Genomic DNA, 18,325 nt, shown 5'->3' on the forward strand with positions numbered 1-18,325 from the left:
AGGTGGGGAGTTGGAGGTTGGGGATGCAAACACCTCCCCTCCTTTTATTTTTTTACATTTTGCTATTTAACTATTTTAAAGTGTACTATTCAGTGGCATTAAGTACATTCCAATGCTGTGCGGCCATCACCGTCTGTTTTCATCACCCCTAACACTGTACTTATTAAGCAGTAACTTCCCACTCTCTCCCTTCCAGAGCCCCTGGCAACCTCTGTTTTACTTTCTGTCCCTATGAATTTACCTAGACACCTCATGTAAGTGGAATAATACAGTGTTTGTCCATCTGTGTCTGGCTGCTGTCGCTTAGCTTGTTTTCAAGATTCTTCTACGTTGTAGCTTGCATCAGAATTTCATTCCTTTTTTTTTTTTTTTTTTTTTGAGACAGAGTCTTACTCTGTTGCCCAAGCTGGAGTGTCTTTACCTAGAACCTCATGTAAGTGAAATCATACAGCATTTGTCCTTCTGTGTGTGGCTGCTGTCACTTAGCTTGTTTTCAAGTTTCCTCTACATTGCAGCTTGCATCAGAAGCATCAGAATTTCATTCCTTTTTTTTGGGGCGGGGGGACAGAGTCTTGCTCTGTTGCCCAGGCTAGAGAGCAGTGGCGCAATTGGCTCACTGTAACCTCTGCCTCCCAGGTTCTAGCAATTCTGTCTCAGCCTCCTGAGTAGCTGGGATTACAGGCATGTGCCACCAGGCCCAGCTAATTTTTGTATTTTTAGTAGAGATGGGGTTTCATCATGTTGTCCAGGCTGGTCTTGAACTCCTGACCTCAGGTGATCCACCCACCTCGACCTCCCAGAGTGCTGGGATTACCACTACCACACCCGCTTCCTTCCTTTTTCTGGCTGAATAAGGTCCCGTTGTATGGATGGCCCACCTGTTGTTTATCCATTCGTCTGCTGAGGACTCTTGGATTGTTTCTACCTTTTGGCTGCTGTGAGTAGCACTGCCATGAACACTGGTGTACAGGTGTCTGTTGGAGTCCTCATTTTCAACTCTTTTCTGGCATATACCAGGTATGGCATTGCCGGATGATAGGGTGATTCTCTGTTTCACTTTTTGAAGGACAGGGCTCTCTTTTCATATGTTCTGTATGTATGGTAAAGGAGGGAGATTGTGTGTGATTCCATCTGGGAGGCCACCTGGGTGGGTGCAGGGCTGCATACCCTAATGGATCACTCAGGGGAGTGGGCGCTGGCAGCAGAGTGGGGGTCCCTGGCAGCAGCCGGACCCCCATCAGCAGGGGATTGGCCGTCACTGGGTGGATGGCAGCATCTGAGGCCAGCAATCCCAGTGTCAGACCAGGTGGGATGCCCTGCACAGGGTGCCTTTAGGTGTCTCACCACATGTTAGGTGCGTAAGTCGATGCAGAATCCAGGCTGACCTGAATTCACTGATTAGAAATGCTCTCTATGGCTGGGCACAGTGGCTCACACCTGTAATCCCAGCACTTTGGGAGGCAGAGGCAGGTGGATCACTTGGTCAGGAGTTTGAGACCAGCCTGGCCAATATTGCAAAAATCTATTGAAACTACAAAAATTAGCCAGGCGTGGTGGCACATGCCTCTTATCCCAGCTACTTGAGAGGCTGAGGCAGGAGAATCACTTGAACTCAGGAGGTGGAGGTTGCAGTGAGCCTAGATCATGCTTTTGCACTCCAGCCTGGGCAACAGAGCAAGACTCTGTCTCAAAAATAGAAAAAAAAATGTCCTCTCTGCCTTGTGCTCACCATGCAGGCCCCCTGCAGCCCTCTGGCCACAGCAGGCATCATCAGGGTAGAGGCACAGAACTGGGGTAGGGGGTGGGAGTTAGATGAGGCCACGCACGAGGTTTAGGTATGGCTTATTTGGAGAGGAATATTTCACTCCAAGGGGTCAGTACCAAAGTTTCCACAAGCAGCCTGTTGTGCAGTGCACCCCAGCCCATCCGCCTGGCTGCCTGTGTCTGTCCTCAGCCCAGCTGGGCAGTGGGTGGTCAGGGTGGAGGATGAGCCAGCTTCAGGAGGAGGGTGGCAGGGCCCTAGGGAAGGGAAGGACCAGGCCAGCAGTTGGGTATAAATAGCCCCTGACCCAGCTGCGAAGGCCTGGCAGGGTCCTCCGCCCTCCCCCTCACCAGCTGCCAGTGCCAGGCAGGTCTCTATCCCCCTTGGGAGCCTGGCCATCATCTCAGATCCTAAACGTAGGAACTTCCTCAGCGGAACCAAGGAGTCTTGTCCTGTGTGTAGGCGGAAGCTCCGGATGCCGGGAGGTCTGGCGAGTGAGGGGCATCAGGCTGGTCCTTTGGAAGAGTTCTTCATTCCTTTCCTCCAGAATCAGCGAATACCTAGCATGTGCCCGGCCCTTTGGAAGGCGGAGTGGGCTGGGGTGTGTGTGTGTGTGTGTGTGTGTGTGTGTGTGTGTGTGTGATGGGGGAGGGATTGGGGAATAACTGGAGAACATACTACCTCTCTTCTTGAACATGGAGACCAGCACAGCCAGATGGAATTGGAAACAAATCAGTTCAGCACTTTGGGATAAGACGGTTTGAATTAGGTATAGGAAAGACTCAGGCGGAGGAGAGGTGACTTCTGTCTGGGAGCTCACAGAAGCCTTTAGAATGGTGGCGACCTAGGAATCAGGTTTCGAAGGAAGGGCAGGATATTTCCTGGGGGCCTGGCAGCAGAGAGGTGCTCTGAGCCGAGGGCTCAGCGTGTGCAAAGGTGTGGAAGTGTGAAACAGCCCCGCTGGAGTTGTTCAGCTGGCTAGGCAAATCCGTCAAAGCCACGCGCACTTTGGCACAAAGAATCCAGGAGCATGAGACTCACTGTGCCGCCTCCCTCAGTGGAACGTGTACTTCAATAATGGGGAATAGGAGTGGCGAGTTAAAGTAATGTGTTTGCAATGGTGGAATTTCAGCAGTGTGGGGGCAGGCGGCTCAGGGTGGGGGTGGCCGGGCATGTTCGGGGGAGGGCAGCCATCCTGCAGAAATCAATCCCATGGCCACTGCCTCATTAGTCTCCCACACCGGCCCAGGAGCTAAGCCCCATTGCCAGAGGCCTTGCTAATTACTCGCAGGATGTCCCCATCTGAACTGAAGCCTTTGAATGGAGCATCCTGAAAATGTCCTTTTGCCTGCACTCTTTGAGTGACCTTGAACCCTCAGCCAGATCACAACTGTCTTTGTTCTGCCACCCCTGTGAGGACTGAGGTCTGATCCAGGCATCCTTCTCAGTGTTGGATGGGAAGGGGCTGAGATTTCTCATGTGTTCTACCAAGTCAGGGATGCAAAGATGGAAGAAATGAGGTTGGTGACAAGGCAGGGAACAAAGTGCTGGGGACAGCTCCAAACACACTGTAACCATAGCAACCACCATCTAGCAAGGGCTCCCCACTTGCCACACACTGGATTGTGTCACTTATTCCTCCTGTCGTGTCTATTTTACTGATAAAGAAACTGAGGTATAGAGAAGTTAAGAAAATTGCTGAGATCAGCAGCTAGGAAGTGGTAGAACTGGATGGGACCCTGGCACCATGGCTCCCAGGTCCACAGTTGGTGGGACCTGGGCAACAGGAAGGAGACAGGGTTTGGTGGAAAGAGGGAAAACAGCTCATCATGTCTGAGGCTCAGGAATTGTTCTCAGAGGACATCACACTGGGAGTCAGACAAACCCAGGGCTTGAATTCTGGCTCAGCCACTTCCTTGCATAAGTCACCCAACTTCTCCATGCCTGTTTCCTCATCTGTAAAACGGGGATGACAATGCTGACCTCTCAGAGTTGCTGTGAGGATTCAGTGAGATCATGTATTTGAAGGGTTGGCACAGAGCAGGTACTACATAAATAGTTGTCACTAGTATTGCCAGTGTCCATGTAACTGCGGGGACAGAAGGAAATCCCCGTGGGGCAGAGGAGAGACTGCGTCTGCACAGCAGGAAGGGCTCAGTGGCGTCTCCTTCCTGGAGATGTCTGGGGAGCACTCTGGCCTTTGCGGCCAATCAAGCCATGCCAGGCAGTGTGCCAGAGCTCAGGTGCTCTGCTGGGCTGTGAAGACCCACCTGGGAGGAAGCAGGGAGGCCCTTGGAGAGGTGGGTGAGGAGCCGCCTTGCCAGCGTGGGCCCCCCGACTCCTCAGTCCCCTGAGCCAGCCAGCCTGGCTCTGTGGATATGGCTGTGTGGCCTTGCACAAGTTGCTCCTCTTTGACGGTCTGTGTTCTGTGCTTTTTCTTTTTTCTTTTTTTTTTTTTTTAGATGGAGTTTCACTCTTGTTTGCCCAGGCTGGAGTGCAATGGCACGATCACAGCTCACCGCAGCCTCCACTTCTCCCAGGTTCAAGCAATTCTCCTGCCTCAGCCTCCCTAGTAGCTGGGATTATAGGCATGTACCACCACGCCCGGCCAATTTTGTATTTTTAGTAGAGACGGGGTTTCTCCATGTTGGTCAGGCTGGTCTCGAACTCCCGACCTCAGGTGATCCACCCGCCTCCGCCTCCCAAAGTGCTGGGATTACAGGCGTGAGCCACCGCGCCCGGCTTTCTTTTTCTTTATTTCTTTTTTTTTTTTTTGAGATGAAGTCTCCTCTGTCACCCAAGCTGGAGTGCAGTGGCGTGATCTTGGCTCACGGAAACCTCCACCTCCCAGGTTCAAGTGATTCTCCTGCCTCAGCCTCCTGGGTAGCTGGGATTACAGGCGTGAGCCACCTGGCCTGGTCGGCCTCTGTTTTTCATCTGTATGATGGGCTTAGTGCTCCCTTAGGGCTCCTCCTGTGGGTTCCGCTTTTGGACCAGGGCTCAGCTTCCAGTTTAGCTTGAGGGTGCCCAGGCCTGCAGAAGGTATAAAGCAAGGGCTGGGAGAGGGGGAGGAAGGAGGAGGCAGAAAGGCAACGGGAAGGGGAGGAGGAGGGCAGAGGAAGGGTCTCTGAGTGCCTCTCACTCCTGCCTCAGCTCCTCGCTGCAGCGGTCCTGCACAGGGCTTTGGGTCCCAAACACCAGAGGAAGGAGCGGGGACAGTCCGGGCTTCTTCCCTGTATCTTGCTCCTGAGCCGCCCATCTAGGATGGTGCAAGGCTGAGTTGCCTGCACTGAACCCTCCCTCAGTTTCCCCTCCAGTGATTGCAGGGCTGTGGGGGCAGCTGGCACAGCAGGGCTGGGCTGGACGTGCTGCTCAAGAGGACAGGAGGGGCAGCCTGAGCCCGGAGGGAGGCTCAACGGGGACATGTGCAGCCCTGCAGACAGGGCAGGGTACCAAAAAGTCTTAAGCAAGCAAATGTACTCTCTAAACCTCAGTTTCCTCATCCAGGAGATAGTGATGCTCTTCACGTTCGGGAATTGATCAGAAATGTTGCATATAAAGTGCCTGGCAACCAGTAACAGTTGCTAAATGGCAGATGTTTGACTCGGCCCTGCCTCTAGACCACAAGCTTTTGTGTACTTAAAAGTACACAGAAAAGCTGGACCCTGCTCCATGGGGTCTTCTCCCGGCCCCTCTTTCCGAGGCTTTTGCTCATCACTTTTTGTGGGAAACTTGACTTAGGCCAATGCTGGACCAAAGCCTTGGTCAGTGCTGGACACACTGGGAGAGGAGATGGGCTCCTTCTTCCAGCTCACACTGCCCCTGGTCATACAGCAGATTGCAATTGTCCTTAAAGGCCACTGACACTCACGGGTCATTTTCTCAGGTTCTCCCACAAAATGTCATTTCTGCTGTTCCTGTGCTGAAGGGAGGGAACAGAAAAGTATCAATTCCAACCTTGGTTTTCTAGTATTTTAAACTCTTCTACCCCACCCCATAAGGTCATTCTTTCTGTCGCTGACTCTTTATAAAACCTGAGAGAGTTGATGGAATATTGATTGAAAATTGAGGGGCAGAGGAATGGAGTGAATTGACCAGTCACCTGGTGTTGGGTGTGGGCAGTGAGATCTGAGATCTCCCTTCTGACTCGGTGCTAAACTTGTTTTGAAACAAAGCCAAGCTCCAGTCTCTCATGAGAAAAGAGGTGGAGCTCTAGAAACTTTTAGGGAACTGGAAAGATGGTCATGGAGGCCCTGGTAGACAAAGGGCTTGGTGCAAGCCAGCGATTCCTTGGGCAGACACTGGGAGGCTCTGGGCTGGGCTGGCAGCATCGTGGGAAAGAGGCTGAGGGTATTGCCAAGGGTGGGGTGTGTGTGTGTGTGTGTGTGTGCGCGCTCACGCACACGTGCGTGTCCCATGAGTCACTGGAAGTGTCCATGTGGCCCCAGTATCCTGGACTACCTTGGAAATTGCCCAGCCTGATCTCTTCAATGCCCATAAGCAAAGCTGGACCCAGAACCTGGAAAGGACTGGATCTGGGCCCCAAATACCATCTTTCTAGTCCAAACCTCTTTTCATGGCTTTGCATTGCCCCCAAGGGCCCCCACAAGCGGTTTCTGCTGGTCCCATCCCCTGCAAGCTGGATACAGCCAGAGGGCTGACTTGCCTGGGTCAGAGCTCTGCACTTTGAGGGGTGGCACGCTCCTGAGGTCAAAGGTAGCACATTCAGGTGCCAGGGCACAGGCCCTCTGCCTCTCCACCTACGCCGGGGGGTTCACAAAGCGCCCATGGAGCCCAGGATGGGCTCTGTGCTTTGTGCCCGCAGTGTCACTACCCTCTGTCTGCCTGCAGGTCCCTGGCCCTGGGCCAGCAGTACACATCTCTGGGCTCACAGCCCCTGCTCTGCGGCTCCATCCCAGGCCTGGTCCCCAAGCAACTGCGCTTCTGCCGCAATTACATCGAGATCATGCCCAGCGTGGCCGAGGGCGTGAAGCTGGGCATCCAGGAGTGCCAGCACCAGTTCCGGGGCCGCCGCTGGAACTGCACCACCATAGATGACAGCCTGGCCATCTTTGGGCCCGTCCTCGACAAAGGTACTGCCTCAGGGCTGAGGGACAGGGGGGTAAGGGGGTGGGTTGGGGGAGGGATCAGGACTGTATGCCCTTCCACCCCAGTAAGGGTGCCTCTTCTCTGAAGCCAGGGTCCCTCTGGGAGGGTGATAAATTTGGTTGCATAACTGCCACACCTTCCCAGGCGCTGCTGGGGGCTGGGCCGCCTTGAGATGCTCCAGGATCCTGAGGTTTGAGGGCTGACACCAAGAAGGCCACAGACTTCCTTGCTGGCTTTTGCACAGTGGGAGCCTCAGGCTCCTGCTGTGGACATTTGTGACATTTTCCCAGTGCTGTGTTAAGTGCTATGCAAATACCGCTTTGGGGTGGGACTGAGAGCATTGCCACCCCCAGGTCCCTCCCATCTAGAAAGTCCTCAGGAGCCGAGGAAGCTGCCTGGTGCTGTCATAGCATTGCGTTGCCCCCAAGAGCCCCTCTTTCTGTTCATCCTCATGCACTGTCAGCTGGATAGGCCAGGAATCATGGTGGGGCTAGAGGGTGCACTGGCCTCTGGGTAACTTTCCAGCCATCTTGCCGCCTGGGAGCCTAACTGGCTGTACCTCAAGTGGACGGGGAACCACGTGATTTGACTTTGAACCTGGAGGCCCTGGGAGGGAGGCTAAGTGGGACAACTGCTCCCAAGAAGGGGACTTGGGGGCTCACGGACTGGGTGGAAGATGGGCAGCTCTTTGTGGAACGGCAGTGTCCAGGAATTTAACGATCCCGGCTGGGCTGGCCACCGCCAGAGTTGCTCTGCCACCCAAACTGCTGAGCCTAGCCCTCCCTCCTATTAGAAGCTAGGGAATGAATGGGAGCTGCCTGTACAGCCAGAAAGAAAAGGGATCTGACGTTCGGGTGAAGGGGTAGGGTGCTGGGTGGGGTGGTGGGAAACTGACCACCCCCATTTTAGAGTGCAGTTCCCTTTTACCGGTGCCTCAGGTGCACAGGGTCTGTCCCACCTACAGGCAAAGTCCGGGCTATTGTCATGGGACAGGAGGGTAATTAGCAAATCAATGGATGATGATTCTGTTTACGCTTCTATTACCAAAACTAATTATTCCGTGTTGACATAAAAGATTTGGCCTCTTAATTGGGGCCAAGTGGCGGCGGTTTGCATTTCAAACTCGATCTTGTCGGTGTGTTGGTCTCAGCGCTTTCCGGTGCCCCTCCTCGGTTCAGGTAGCGCTGAATCAAACAGCCTTGCGTCTAGACGCGCTCCCCAAAAGCGAGTCACCTCTGATCGCTCTTCCAGTCTCCGGCCAAAAGCCAGGGGGAAGCGGGTGTGGGTGCGCTGCCCATTCACTCCGCGTTGAACGTTTTAAGTCACCGCCGTAGGTTCTGGCACATGCCCCGGTCCCTAGAGGGCCCGAGGACAGGTTTGCGTTGCGGCGGGAGGGGCGATGTGTGCCCGAGAGTTTGGGAATTGGCTGGCGGCGGCGAGGAGAGCATCCCGGAAGACGCCGCAAGCGCATACGCGCCCCAGTCGGTGCCCAGAGCCCGGGCCTTGAACCCAGGTTCGCGCCCAGCTCCGGCTCCATGTTTGCACCCCGCCCCCAGCGAGTCCGTACACCCCAGCCGCGTGGACGGCCAAGGGTTAATCTCTGCCCCCCGCTTTGAGACCCGGGGAGCAGGTGCTCTGGCAGCCCGGGGCGCGCGTCTTCCGCGAGTCTGGGGGCGGCGGGGTCGGCGGCCGGAAGAGGCGAGGCGCGGCGGCGGCGCGGCTGGCCCTAGGCGCTTCCCCGGGCGGGGCGGGGCGGGGGGGGGCGGGGCAGGGGCGGGGGCGGGCGCCGGAGGGGCCGGGGCGGCCTGAAAAGCGCCCGAGCGCCGCCCCCCACCGCGCGGCCCGGGCCCCGCGCCCGCTGCGGTCGCCGCGCCATTCACACGCCCTCTGGCCATTCGGCGCGGCGCGGGGGCGGGGGGCGCCGCTTCAATGGGGATTTCGCGGCCCGGCGCCGGGGCCGGGGGCGCGGCCCGGCCGCGGGAGCCGCCCGTTGCTACGCGGTGGCGGCCGGCCCGGCGGCCCGGGCCCGGCGGCCGCATTATGCGGGTAATGCGGTGTGACACCGCGCGAACAAAGGCGGATTGAGCGGCCCAGCGGGCCCCGCCGGACGGGGAAGGCACAGCGGGGCTGTCAGCGCCGCTCCCAGGCTAATCCCCGCCCCGCCCCCGCTGCCCCCGCGTTCCCGGGGCTGGGAACCCAGCGCGGCCCGGGGCCCGGGCGCCGCTGCCGCCGCGGGCCGACCGGAAACGAGGGGCGCATGCCCTCGGCCCCTCTTCCCCGGGGCGCCCCGAGGGCTGGGGCGGCTGATTGGGGCGAGTGAGCGGCGCGGCGGGGACCCCGGGGCCGGCAGCACAACTGGACTCGGGACCTCGGGCCCCGTTGCTGCAGCCCTAGGTCGGCCTTGGCAGCGCAGGCGCGGGGCCCGGGCGGCACCGGCTCCGCACTCTCCGCCCTCCCGTCGGTGGAACTGGGACGGGCACCTCTGTAGGTGGCGCAGGAGGGCGTGGGGGCCGCGGAGAGCGGCCGCGGGAGCCACGAGGGGTCCCGGGTTTCCTTCTTGCAGCACTCGGCCCACAGCCCAGGAGAGGAGGAGGGCGCCTGGCTTCTAAATAAATTTGGTCACATTTATGACCAATTTTGCCAACTAGGCCGGCCCGGTGTTTCGCAGCCTGTGCCAGGTGGCGGGTCACCTCCGGCTCCGGGGTCCTGCCGTGAGGAGAGGGATGGTTGGGCTGCAGGTCTTGCAGGCCTTGGCCTCCCTGATCGTCAATGTCCAGATCTATAAGATGAGTAAAACTTTCTATGTGAATGAAGCACATGCAGAGATGATGACCGTTGTGAGGAGGGTGGAGCACACCCCTGACAGTCTCCCCTTGCCCTGCGCTGGACCCTGGGATAGAACCAGAGGAATTGCCCCGTGTCTCTACCCTTCTGGGCGGGGCTTGGCCGTGTCTGGGCGTGAGGGCAGGAGAATGGGGATGGGGAGACTGAGGCACGGGCCATTACCCTCCTGGTGAGAGGCTCTAGGGGCGGAGGGAAGCTATGTCCATTTTACAAAAAGGGCGACAGAGACCGAGAAAATGAGAGGGGTCGCCCCTATGCATCCGGGTGCGGAAGGGGTGGGCCTGGGCAGGTTTAGGCTGTAGATTCCCAGGCCTCCCTCCTCACAGACCTGGAGCTCACTCAGGCGTGGGAGGGCTCAGGCCTGTGCTGGGTGGTCTCTGGACTTTGGGAAGGTGGAGGGCAGGGGGTGTGTGCCCAGCTCAGAAGTGGCTTCTGTTAAGATTGCTGCCTTATCTCGGCAGCAGCCTGCCAGAGCTTTGGTGTTGGCCCCTGTTTCTAACAGGCACTGCTCTGCCCTGTGGCATTTGAGGCCCTGGGCTAATCAGTTAGCAGCCTGGGGCCTCAGTTTGCTCATCTGTGAAGTGGGGATACCCAACTGGGTCTAAACCAGCCAAAGAGGGTGGCGAAGCTGCCTCCGTCTTGCCTCAGGGCTGGTGAGCTCTTCAACTCTTCCTGGTCTCGTTCTCCTAACGTCCTGGCCTGGGAGGTGGAGGCAGGGCAGGTGCTCCCAGGCCGGGTCCTGAGTGCTGCCTCCCCACGGCCTCCCTGCAGCCACCCGCGAGTCGGCCTTCGTGCACGCCATCGCCTCGGCCGGCGTGGCCTTCGCCGTCACCCGCTCCTGCGCCGAGGGCACCTCCACCATTTGCGGCTGTGACTCGCATCATAAAGGGCCGCCTGGCGAAGGCTGGAAGTGGGGCGGCTGCAGCGAAGACGCTGACTTCGGGGTGTTAGTGTCCAGGGAGTTCGCGGACGCGCGTGAGAACAGGCCGGACGCACGCTCGGCCATGAACAAGCACAACAACGAGGCGGGCCGCACGGTGAGCCAGGCTGCCCTCCCCCAGCCCTGCAGGGAGCCCCCCTCTCCTCCACCCCCCCCCCCGCCCTTCCCCTCTGGAGCTGGCCTGGCCCCCCCCACCCCACCCCTTCTGGCAGCCCTGTGGGTTGTGGACTCCTTTTCCCCTTGGCCAGGCTTGGCCCCCTCCCCACCCCACAGCCACTTCGTCTGTCCACCCTCCTTCCTCCTCGGGCAGTTCCTGGACTCCACCCCACCCGGGTGAGTCGGCCTGGGAGCATGGCCACCCCGTGGGATCAGGTACCACCCACCCATCCTGTGCACCTTGTCACGCGGTGTAGGGCTGTCAAGTCCTGGGAACCTGGCTCTGAATTCAGCCTCCACTCCCTTACTGTGCTTGTATGATCTAGGGTGAGTCACATTAAGTTCCCAGCCCCAGTTTCCCCATGTGTTAAATGGAGATAACTCCTATTTCTTTTTTATTTTTATTTTTTGAGACGGAGTCTCGCTCTGTCGCTCAGGCTGGAGTGCAGTGGCTCGATCTTAGCTCCCTGCGACCTCCACCTCCCGAGTTCAAACGATTCTCCGCCATCACACCAGCTAATTTTTGTATTTTTGATAGAGACGGGGTTTCGCCATGTTGGCCAGGCTGGTCTTGAACTCCCGACCTCAGGTGATCCTCCCGCCTCAGCCTCCCAAAGTGCTGGGATTACCACCGCGCCCAGGCAACAACTCCTATTTCATATGCTGTGAGAAGTGGACGTGCTGTCTGCCCATGCTTGGGGTGTGAAGGGGGAGGGAAACATGGTCCTATTCTTTAGGTCTTGCCTCCGTCCCCATCAGTTCTCTTCCTGGCACAGAGGAGTAGAGAAGGCTGGAGGGAAGGGGGTGGGCAGGGGCAGAGAGGGAAGGCCCGGATGTGCCCCCTCATGAGGTCAGTCTGGGGGCCAGCTGCCACTCCTCTCCCCCAGACTATCCTGGACCACATGCACCTCAAATGCAAGTGTCACGGGCTGTCGGGCAGCTGTGAGGTGAAGACCTGCTGGTGGGCGCAGCCTGACTTCCGTGCCATTGGCGACTTCCTCAAGGACAAGTATGACAGCGCCTCGGAGATGGTAGTAGAGAAGCACCGTGAGTCCCGAGGCTGGGTGGAGACCCTCCGGGCCAAGTACTCGCTCTTCAAGCCGCCCACTGAGAGGGACCTGGTCTACTACGAGAACTCCCCCAACTTTTGTGAGCCCAACCCAGAGACGGGTTCTTTTGGCACAAGGGACCGGACTTGCAATGTCACCTCCCATGGCATTGATGGCTGCGATCTGCTCTGCTGTGGCCGTGGCCACAACACGAGGACGGAGAAGCGGAAGGAAAAATGCCACTGCATCTTCCACTGGTGCTGCTACGTCAGCTGCCAGGAGTGTATTCGCATCTACGATGTGCACACCTGCAAGTAGGGCACCAGGTAGGGCTCTGGGAAGGTGGGGGAGGCTGGGAGCCTGGGTGCAGGGAATGGGGTTGTTTGCCCATCTCTTCTTCTTGACGACCCCCTTCTGTTTCTGAGCTATCCAAGACACACAAGTTCCCACAGTCAAAATAGGAAGCCAGGATTTTTCAAGCTTCCATGAGAATGGTCCTTGGGCAGAGACTTGGTGGATTGCACAAAGCACAGATAAAAACCCAGTGTTGGCTGGGTGCAGTGACTCACGCCTGTCATCCCAGCACTTTGGGAGGCTGAGGTGGATGGATCACCTGAGGTCAGGAGTTTGAGACCAGCCTGGCCAATATGATGCAACCCTGTCTCTACTAAAAATACAAAAATTAGCCAGGTGTCGTGGCAGGTGCCTGTAATCCCAGCTACTCGGGAGGCTGAGGCAGGAGGAGTGCTTGAACCTGGGCGACGGAGGTTGCAATGAACTGAGATTGCACCACCGGACTCCAGCCTGGGCGACAGAATGAGACTCTATCTCAAAAAACAAAAAAACAAAACAACAACAACAACAAAACAAAATCCAGTGTGTGCACATTAGCTACCAGCAATTGATTAACATTTTGACACAAGTTAGTAAGTTATGAGCCAGATCAAATTTTTGCATAGCCACTAGCTGTCATTCTTGAGCATTCTGTGGAGCTGTGGGGTTGGAAGCTGGGAGACCTGACGTCTGGTCCTAACTTTGTCAGTAACTTCCTGTTCTTTCACTTTTCTGGGCCTCAGCTTTCTTACTATAAAGTGGTGATGGTGTTGGGGGGTGGGGGCAGTTTAAATACCTCAAGCGGAGAGCCGAAATGTCTCCTCTACCCCTGAGGCAGAGTCAGTGTGCGTCCACCTTGAACTTAGAGGGCAAGTTCTTGCACAAGCATCAATCTTACTGACCTCAGGGAGGTGGGTGGGGGGAAGCGGCATATAAACCCATATCCTGACAGATCTGAAGCTTGGGTGGAGTGGGGAGCACTCTCACCAAGTTTATGGATGATGACGGGGAGCAGGAGGGATTCAAGTTCAGAGTGGCTGGGATGAGTAATCAAAGGATCAAAGGCTGGTGGATTTTGTTCCCAAGCTTCCCAGAGGTGGCCTGCCTGGGAGGCGCTATGCACTGGTCCGCCTGGGAGGCGCTATGCAGTGGCCCTGGGTTTCACAGCACCCCGGGATAGGTCAGCATGGATGAGGATTGGTCCTGGACCCCAGGGGTGGAAGGTTTTTAAGGCTGGGGTGCCCTTTCCTCCTTTTCTCTCCCCTGAGGAGCCTACTATGTCGAGGCATGAGCATGGGTGTTGGAATTAGGCCCTGCCCTGCTCCAGCTCCTACCACTTGCCAACCGTGTGACCCAAGCAAGAAATTCTTCATAGACCTGGTTCCTCATCTGTCGTGCTCCCCAGAGGTGCTGTGAGGGACAAATGAAAGGACCCTGGGGACAGGGCTTAGTTAATTGGGAAGCACTTCCCTGCTGGGTCATTGTTGGCTGGGGTGGTGCTGGGGGACAGCAGACTGTGAAAAGGTAGAGTCCCCCCTTGGTGATGCAGTTCTGCAGGGCGCCTCTGAGCTACTGGCACATGTCTGTGCCATAGGGAGTAGGGGAAGGAAGTGGACGGGCCTCTCTTGAGATATGGGAGGTACCTGACATCATGGAGAAGAGCTCTGGCTGAGGGGCGACTCACTCAGCCCCTCTAGGAAGCCCCTCGGTGCAGCTCAAATTCTGTCCTGGTGGGGACAGTTCGGAAAGGCCGCAGGTGGCACTGCCTTTCTTGGTGTCTGAACAAAAGCAGTGTGGGGAGTGGGAGAGGACGAAGGTGAGTCCAGTGGCTCCCCTCGTCTGCTCAGCTGTCTGGCCTGCGAGTGCCAGTGCCAGTTTCCTCCTCAGTTCAGTGGTGGTGACAATGGCAGCCCAGCAGAATTTTTTTTTTTTTTTTTTTTTTTTTGAGACTGAGTCTCGCTTTGTCACCCAGGCTGGAGTGAAGTGTGCGATCTCGGCTCACTGTGACCTCCGCCACCTGGGTTCAAGCGATTCTCCTGCCTCAGCCTCCCAAGTAGCTGGGATTATTATAGGCGCCCGCCACCATGATTGGCTAATTTTTGTATTTTTAGTAGAGACGGGTTTCGCCATGCTGGCCAGGCTGGTCTTGAACTCCTGACCTCACGTGATCCACCCGTCTTGGCCGCCCAAAGTGCTGGGATTACAGGCGTGAGCCACCGCGCCCAGCCAGAATCAGTACTCTTCATCAGCCCTCTTTCTCCTCATTTCTGAAATGGACAATGAATGGTTTTTTTTCCCTCAATCTTATGTAAAATGCTACATAGATATGGTTTCAAGATGCTGTGGTCCAAGTGGTTCCTACCCTGAATGCCTTCTCTGTGGAAGCTCTGGAGGCCTCACTCTGTGACCAGTGGAGGACACTCTTCCGACATGGTGCCCTTCTGATGAACACTCCCAGGCCAGCTCTTCCGCCTCACTGAACCCTGGCTTCTTCATTTGTGAACTGGGGATGAGAACTGTATTCTGTGTAGGGTTGTCCTGTAGACTGGAGACCTGGCACATGAAGGGCCTGGCCCGGGGCCCAGGTGCTCAGAGGATAACCACAGAGGCTCCTGGGCCAAGCAGAGCTGACCTCCCAGAGCCACCTCTGCAGGCGAGCTGCCTGCTCTAGAGCAATGGGCCCAGGCCGGCCGAGACTCTGCTACTCCCTGCCGACGCTGTAGGCAAGATGGGAGCCTGCGGGATGCACTGGCAGGGATGGCAGGGAACAGAGTCTTTAGCTGTTCTCTTGGCTTCCCGGACAGTCTTGGCAGTGCAGGCAGGAGAGAGAAGCGAGTCCCAGAGCAGGCCCCGGCCCCTCCACACGGCGAGGAGAGAGCCCCTGTCAAATGGCTTGTATCCTTCCTTTGTGGGGAAAACACCTTTTCTGTAGCTTTTTGTAGCTTTTACCCAGTGTCTCTGGCTAACCATTGATTTGGTGCCTTACAAGTGCCAGATTTATTCCTCATCACTCTGCTGTTGTGAGCATGGTGAGCTGGAAAGGTTCCGGCAAGAGTCAAGTGGCCTGGCTGCGCCCAGTCCTGGATCTGTTACTGCCTTGCTGAGAGACCTTGGATGTGTCCCTTCAATCTGGCTGAGCCTGTTTCTGCCTCTGTAAAGTAGTCTTACCTTGGCCTCGTCAGCCCCCAGAGGAGCTGGGTGTTGACTGGGAATGTTTCAAACCCTTTGTGAGATATGACTATGCAAATGAATAAAATGAGCACACTGCTGCTCCAATGGGAAGGAATTGTTCGTAATTAAGTAGGCTTTCTCCCATTTGGACAGCTCATTATCAAGCTATTTGGTGCGGTACAAAAACACAGTGCATGCCTGGCGGGAGCCCAGCACAGCAGCTGACTCGGAGTTGGGGACTGGGCCCTCGGCCGGGCACTGTTTCTCCCGTCCTGAGTGACCTGCTCCTGGGCTTCCTGTTGTCCAAGGCCCTCAGCTAGAGGTGGGGGAGGTAGAATTTCGATCCCATTCTGTGAACTCAAAAGCCCTGCTTCTCCTGTGAATCGTACAACCTCCCTCAACAGTAGGCCCAAAGCACAGAGGACAGCTTGGAGAAGCCACCCAACTCCTCATCGCCTCTGAGCACCAGGGACATGTTCAGCTTCATCAGCAGCCTTTGATCTTTGAACCCCAATGGGTGGTCTCTGGGAACAGAATTATGTTTCTAATTCTTCCTCTTTATTTTCCCCAAGGGCGCTGGGAAGGGGTGAAGTGTGTGGCTGGGCAGATTCAGCGAAGTCTCATGGGAAGCAGGACCTAGAGCCGGGCGCAGCCCTCAGCGTCAGACAGCAAGGAACTGTCACCAGCCGCACGCGTGGTAAATGACCCAGACCCAACTCGCCTGTGGACGGGGAGGCTCTCCCTCTCTCTCATCTTACATTTCTCACCCTACTCTGGATGGTGTGTGGTTTTTAAAGAAGGGGGCTTTCTTTTTAGTTCTCTAGGGTCTGATAGGAACAGACCTGAGGCTTATCTTTGCACATGTTAAAGAAAATAAAAATGAAAAAAAAATTCGACTCCAACAGAACAGGCTGGGCTAATGTGAGCTCTCGGCCTGGCAGTCAAGATATCAGCATGGGCAAGGTTCTGTTTCCAAACTGCTGCTTCTGGTGACATTCCAAGACGCCTGTGAGGTGGGAGTCAGGAAGTAGGGTGCACCCCTGCAGTCTCCTTTTCTTGGTCTACTCCCATTCAAATTTGAGCTAATTTCTCATTCTGATAAAAGCCATAGGTTTAGCTAGGATGAAGTGGTAGGGAGGTCCGCGTCAGTTATTAGAGTAGGATTTGGAGTTTGGAAGAACTGGCAGCTCAGGGTGGCCTGGTCAGCCATTTGAAAAGCAGCTGTGTGTTCTTCTGTCTCATTTTCTCTATAACCCTGTTCTGCACGAGAGGCAGTCAGATCTCAAAATCTTTTTCTACCATTCTGCAGTTTCCACCGTCAATGCAGGTTTTTTTTTTTTTTTTTTTTTTTGTGGTAGTGGACATTGTAAATAGGTTATGTAAGGGGGCAAGTCTTCTCCAGCTCAAATGGCTTCCTAAATAAAGAAGCAGTATCTTCGGAAGGGGCCATTCAGTCCTTCCCAGCCGTGCTCACCTGCAGATTCTGTGTACAGATACTCCAGGTAGAGCAGCTGGACTCCAGGTCACCTTAGTGTAAGTTAGACAAAGAATCCATGAGGGAGTAGCAATGGATTCCTGAAATTCCAACTTCGTGACTAGCAGATGGGAAGGATGAAAACCATCCCTTTGCTTCCTCTCCAGTACGGACCCATCTTACTGTGTGCTTTCCTCTCTGGGGCCAATGTGAGTAAACACGGACAGAGTTCTTTCCCCCAGCTCCTCCTCCCTCACCTGCATGCTGAGATAGCTTCCACCCATGCAGTTCCCAAGGATCTGGATTAGAAGTTCAAAGGGGAACCAGCAGTCACGTACTCCCTCTGGTGAAGCATTTCACGGCTGAGTTCTCCCTGAGGCATATTGGTCCAGCCGAGGGTCCTAGAGAAAGCTAGCAAAAGGGAGGCACATGGATTTCACAGTACGAATCAGTTCAACAACTGTCTTAGGGAGAATCAGAAAGAACAGATGCAGCAGGGGAATGAGCAGAACAAAGGTTTTTCTTTCTCCCGCTTCCCTCTGGGGTCTACCTGAGCCTGACCTAAAATACCAGGTCAGCGATCTCCCAGCTGGTGCAGGCGGGCTTGCCAAGGCGGCCGTCCAGGAGCCCGCCTTCACTCCTAAATCTGCTGGCCACAAGCCCTGCTAAAGATACACATCTCCCCCCTCCGCCGAGTCTGAAATGCCCCTCCCCATCTCACCTTAGACTGAAAAGTTTTAAATCATGTCAACTGGATAATGCTTGCTTTATGTGAGAATACTTCAGCAGAATGGATACGAATTTTCAAAACAATCTTTTCATATCTATGTATTCTATATTAAAAGTGATAAAGTCATGTTTCTGGGGCGTATTCAAGTAGCTGACAAGTAATTATTTAATAATAGTACATGAGTGCATTGTAATGATTCTCGCCGTAGTCAGGTAATAGTATCCAACCGAAATTTCCTACCAACCTGCTGTATCCAAAGTTTTGTAAAAAGTTGTAGAAGTTGTTGATCTTTTTGATTTTATATTCAAAAAGTCTCTTTTTATAAATATTATTTATTATACAATGTATATACCTTTGAGTTAACTAAGATTATATATTATATAAATATATATATATTTGGAGAAAATATATTTCATCATGCAGTTTTTTTCTGTTAAGTCATTAAAGAGAAGGTAAACAAACCTAAAATGGATACATTGTACACTGTGTGGAGTTTCCAGATTAATGCTCAGGAGGTCAAGGATATGAGATTCTGAACATAGTGGCCTCAGCTAATTAAATGACCAAGTGAAGGTCATTTCCTCTTTTCTCTAAGCAAGATCGTCAGACATGTCCTGGACAGTGGGTCTGATATACCATAGGACATTCTTAAAGGCTTCTTTTGTTCTAAGTTAACTTCTAACAATGAATTTCCAGTTTTAGAAAACAACAATGTGGGTACTAATTCATTTCACAGACTCAAGTATATTCCATGTAC

General features: G+C 55.0%; 1 protein-coding gene across 2 annotated transcripts in view; it reads left to right on the forward strand.

Annotated features, from left to right (window-relative positions):
* WNT3 (Wnt family member 3) overlaps positions 1-18,049 on the forward strand; it is a 54,716-nt gene extending 36,667 nt beyond the window's left edge. Inside the window, exons 2-6 of one of the 2 annotated variants that reach the window (XM_021928378.2) lie at positions 6,614-6,855; positions 10,487-10,752; positions 11,350-11,511; positions 11,699-12,186; positions 15,937-18,049. In XM_021928378.2, coding sequence (XP_021784070.1) covers positions 6,614-6,855; positions 10,487-10,752; positions 11,350-11,511; positions 11,699-12,178 — 1,150 coding nt within the window. In that variant the 3' untranslated portion in view covers positions 12,179-12,186; positions 15,937-18,049. The remainder of the gene's footprint in view (positions 1-6,613; positions 6,856-10,486; positions 10,753-11,349; positions 11,512-11,698; positions 12,187-15,936) is intronic. The other variant, XM_003913222.4, reaches the window with a different exon arrangement.
* The last annotated feature ends 276 nt before the right edge of the window (positions 18,050-18,325 follow it).

This window comes from Papio anubis, chromosome 17, assembly GCF_008728515.1.
Source record: "Papio anubis isolate 15944 chromosome 17, Panubis1.0, whole genome shotgun sequence".
In the NCBI taxonomy this organism is placed as follows: Eukaryota; Metazoa; Chordata; class Mammalia; order Primates; family Cercopithecidae; genus Papio; species Papio anubis.